This window comes from Blastocystis sp. subtype 4 (genome assembly GCF_000743755.1).
Source record: "Blastocystis sp. subtype 4 strain WR1 chromosome Unknown seqid_0550, whole genome shotgun sequence".
Taxonomy (NCBI): Eukaryota; class Bigyra; order Opalinata; family Blastocystidae; genus Blastocystis; species Blastocystis sp. subtype 4.
Window position 1 is genome coordinate 1 of NW_014568997.1, and position 3,637 is coordinate 3,637.

Consider the following 3,637-nt stretch of genomic DNA (forward strand, 5'->3'; position numbering starts at 1 on the left):
AGACCAACCTGATGTATCATCACCAAACCAATTGTTAGGCACTTCACCCATCTTATAATACCATTGTTCTGAATGATTGATAGAAGGACGACGAAGATACACACTGCTAATACTATCCTGATTGTTATCATATCGACCCTTCACGACCATCTCCTCTTCACCATCAGGCAACATAGCATACATGTAATAATATGAACCAGAGTACCAGTAAGTGGAGGTTGAATAAAAGGCTACATCAAATCGCTCAACAGTGATACACAGATATGTTTCCCAATTAACATTAGCAGCATGAGTATGACCAGATTGAATCTCATAGAGAATGTTATCATTGGAAGAATCACGAAGTCGGAAATACTCATATTGAGGACTGTACGTATATGTTCGAAGAATCCTATAGAATGCTCCTGCACATTCAGTAAAGGTAATACTGATTGATGTCTGAAGTTGAATTGTTCCCATTGTAGATGTAATCAGATAGGATGTCGATGGGGATGTAGCAGTTGCCGTTCCAGAAATGGTACAAGTATCAGGATCCATTGACACACCTGAAGGAAGTGCAGGAGAAATAGAACAACCATAGAAACCATACATTGTGGGTGCAATACTCACTTGTTCATAAGTACTGTAGAAAGAATACTGATTTTGAGGATAGGATATACTGGTAGGAGGAGCACGATTACAAACAAGGAATTGAAGCTCATACACATACACAGTTCCAGACTGTGATGATTGACCATTGAATCGAATCAGAGGATACTGGGGAAGTACACTCACTAAATCCCATTGAGCCCATGTACTTGATTCGTAAGTTTGTTCAGAAATTGAGAGAACAGTCTGCCAACTAGATGTTGTTGACATTGCACCTTCAATCGAAAAACTTCTAGGACTTAAGGTGATACTTGTATAAGGCCACACACGGAAGGAATTGATTTGAGGAATGGATCCTGAAATCTCAAAAGTGAGTGAACCAGGAGGAGTAGAGAGATAGGCTCCAGTATTTCGCGTAAACGTAATAGCATAGGTAGGATTTGTGAATCCTGTTGCTGTAACAGTCATATCATTTGGAACAACAAAGCAATTGTTTGTTGAACTCAAACCAGCCATGAGTGAGAGGAATCCATCAAATTGAATGAACACAGTGGTTGTAAGATCCACTGGATGGACTTCAACAGCCAAAACACTCGATGCAGTTACTTCATTAGCAGGACGAATGAGTCCACGATAACCATAGGTTGTATAGCTTCCTGTAGCTGGAGTACTACTCGATGGTGTACCATCAGCCATATTATCTCGGTATACTTCAACACCATTAATGTATGCAACAATTCCATAGCGATAGTTCAGTTGCATTTCAAAAGCGGCCATACTGTTGACTCCAACGAATTGCCTACGGAAGTATTGAGTTCCTTGTCCAGATATTGCTTCGCCACCTGCTGTATAGTCAGTCCAAGTACTATCATCAAAGCTGTACACTTTCCAGTCTCCAGAAGCATTGGCAGTATATTTCCAAGTCTCATACTTGTTGATGGGAGAATACAAAGACAAAGGCTCTGTTTGAGAACTACCTGCAGTCATCATTGCCTTATACACCACATTTCCATTGATACTCTCGAACTTGATCCAAGCACCATCAGACCAAGAATCACCATAACTATCAGTCATTTCCAGAGAGTATTGATAGTTAGTAGAAGCTGACAAGCATACTTCAATAACTCTTTCCTCGCTGTTAGTCAGTGATGGAGAAGTATAGACTTCTGTGGAACCAGAATAGATCTTGAACGACTCTTCATTTGCATAGTATCCTGTCTTCTTGGTTATCTTTGTATAGACCTGGTTAGAAGAACAATCAAGAGCAAAAGCAAGTACAGCTAATACTGATTCAAACAATATGCATCATACAAAGAACAAGTAATAACACAAATCGAAACATTTTAATGAAGAAACAAATGTGAATGTTAATGTCAATTTTAAGTGTTTCGAGTTCTAATAGAATGCATGAACAGTGATCATGTAATTTAGTGGCAGCCTCGTGTTTATAAATTGGATGTGTGTTGGATTTGCAAGATTCGTAGCGGATCCTTCTCTAACTCAAGTGTATTCATTTTTGCAGTTAGTAAGAACAATAATCTGTAGTAGAACCAGACTCATATAGATACTTATGTAGAAGAGGTATTCGGTTCATATACGGCCATTATTAAAGAAGGATATGCATATCCATCAGAAGCAGGATAAGATCTAGTGTTTCAACAAGAACCTGATTTGTGTTTCGTTCACTGTGATATCATAATCGTCTGATTAAGCAGTGTCAACCACATCTGAGATCTGCATCAACTTTCGGTTGAGTGGAAGGGAAGATTTAATCCTGATTATTCACTCTGAGAAAGCACCTAAGAGTACAGTACAACAATATTGAAAAATCTGAATGAGGATAGTGGGGTTGGGTGTCGATGTTGATTTGAGGTATGGAAATCACATTGCATTCTTGCAAAACATTTGTTCAGGTGATATGCAGTAAGAAACAGCGTAATTAGTACAAGTTGTCTGGGTGTCGATATTACTGTGCCTCGGAATCTTATTTCATAACTATGAGTATATGACAGAGTTATGCATAATAGATTGTGAATCAACTGAGATATTGTCATCCTGATGTTGATAATGAGGGTTAGGTGTGGGTATTCTCTACACTAAATAGTGATTTAGCAAGAATACAATACAATTGCAGAAAGTCTTTAAGGATTAACATGCAATCCCGATTATTCCCACCAGATGATACGTGATAGTTACCCGTTTGTTGTCTCATCTCATTCTTATCAACAATGAAATTCTTGAGAGTTGATTCTGATATAGGGTACTGCTTCATAAAGATCTAAGTGGAATTCTCATTGTCATTTTAATTGTATACTCACTTATCTCATTCCAAACGAAATGACAAAAGACAATGTTCTCTCCTTGTTCACAAACACTGAATAAGAGAACCAAGAACTACTTTGTGCTTAGAATTATTGGTGGAGTAGCTGTAGCTGCTCTCCTTTCTGCTTCTACCTCGATTTCTCCTCCAGACCCAATCCAAAGATACAATAATTCATCTTTGCGACTAGCGTGAAGTTGGTTCTATCAAAGTCAAGGTCAGCAGCGCCAAAACAACGACAACGTGAGAGCCTTCCAACATTACAGCTTACAAAAGGAGGAACATAGGCACATCCCTATGAACACGCAAGTCTAGATATCGAACTGCAGTCGATAGAAAATCACCTCTCTTGTTCTTATCTTTGTTATATTGAATCGGAATCTGAACAACTGGACCCTTTACATAGTTCATTCGAAAGAAATCAACGATTCTAGACACTCCGTAACCATACCTCACTTTGACAAATCTACTACTTGGATGACAAGAGAATTGACGAGGCTGGTGTAGATGTTATTCATGTGGTATGGATGTGGGTTCAATCTGTACAACACAAGAGGTGTGGGTTTGGATCGTCGGGTTCAGCTGTTTATTTCGTGGCAAAGTATTGTTCTCAGTATGGTATTCCTGTGTACTTTTCAGATATCTTTGAAGGATGTTCACAGGAACGATTCATCAATCTAACACAAATGGATGCTCAGATTATTCCTACCAATGATGATGCATATTTCT

General features: G+C 38.7%; 1 protein-coding gene across 1 annotated transcript; it reads right to left on the minus strand.

The window, feature by feature from the left end:
- Nucleotides 1-52: 52 nt before the first annotated feature.
- On the minus strand, nt 53-1,930 carry JH06_5108 (hypothetical protein; the record flags this gene model as incomplete). The annotated part of the gene is made up of 3 exons (XM_014669458.1): nt 53-68; nt 101-1,868; nt 1,900-1,930. The coding sequence occupies 3 exons, from the start codon at nt 1,928-1,930 to the stop codon at nt 53-55; spliced, it is 1,815 nt and encodes a 604-aa protein (XP_014524944.1).
- Nucleotides 1,931-3,637: the final 1,707 nt, after the last annotated feature.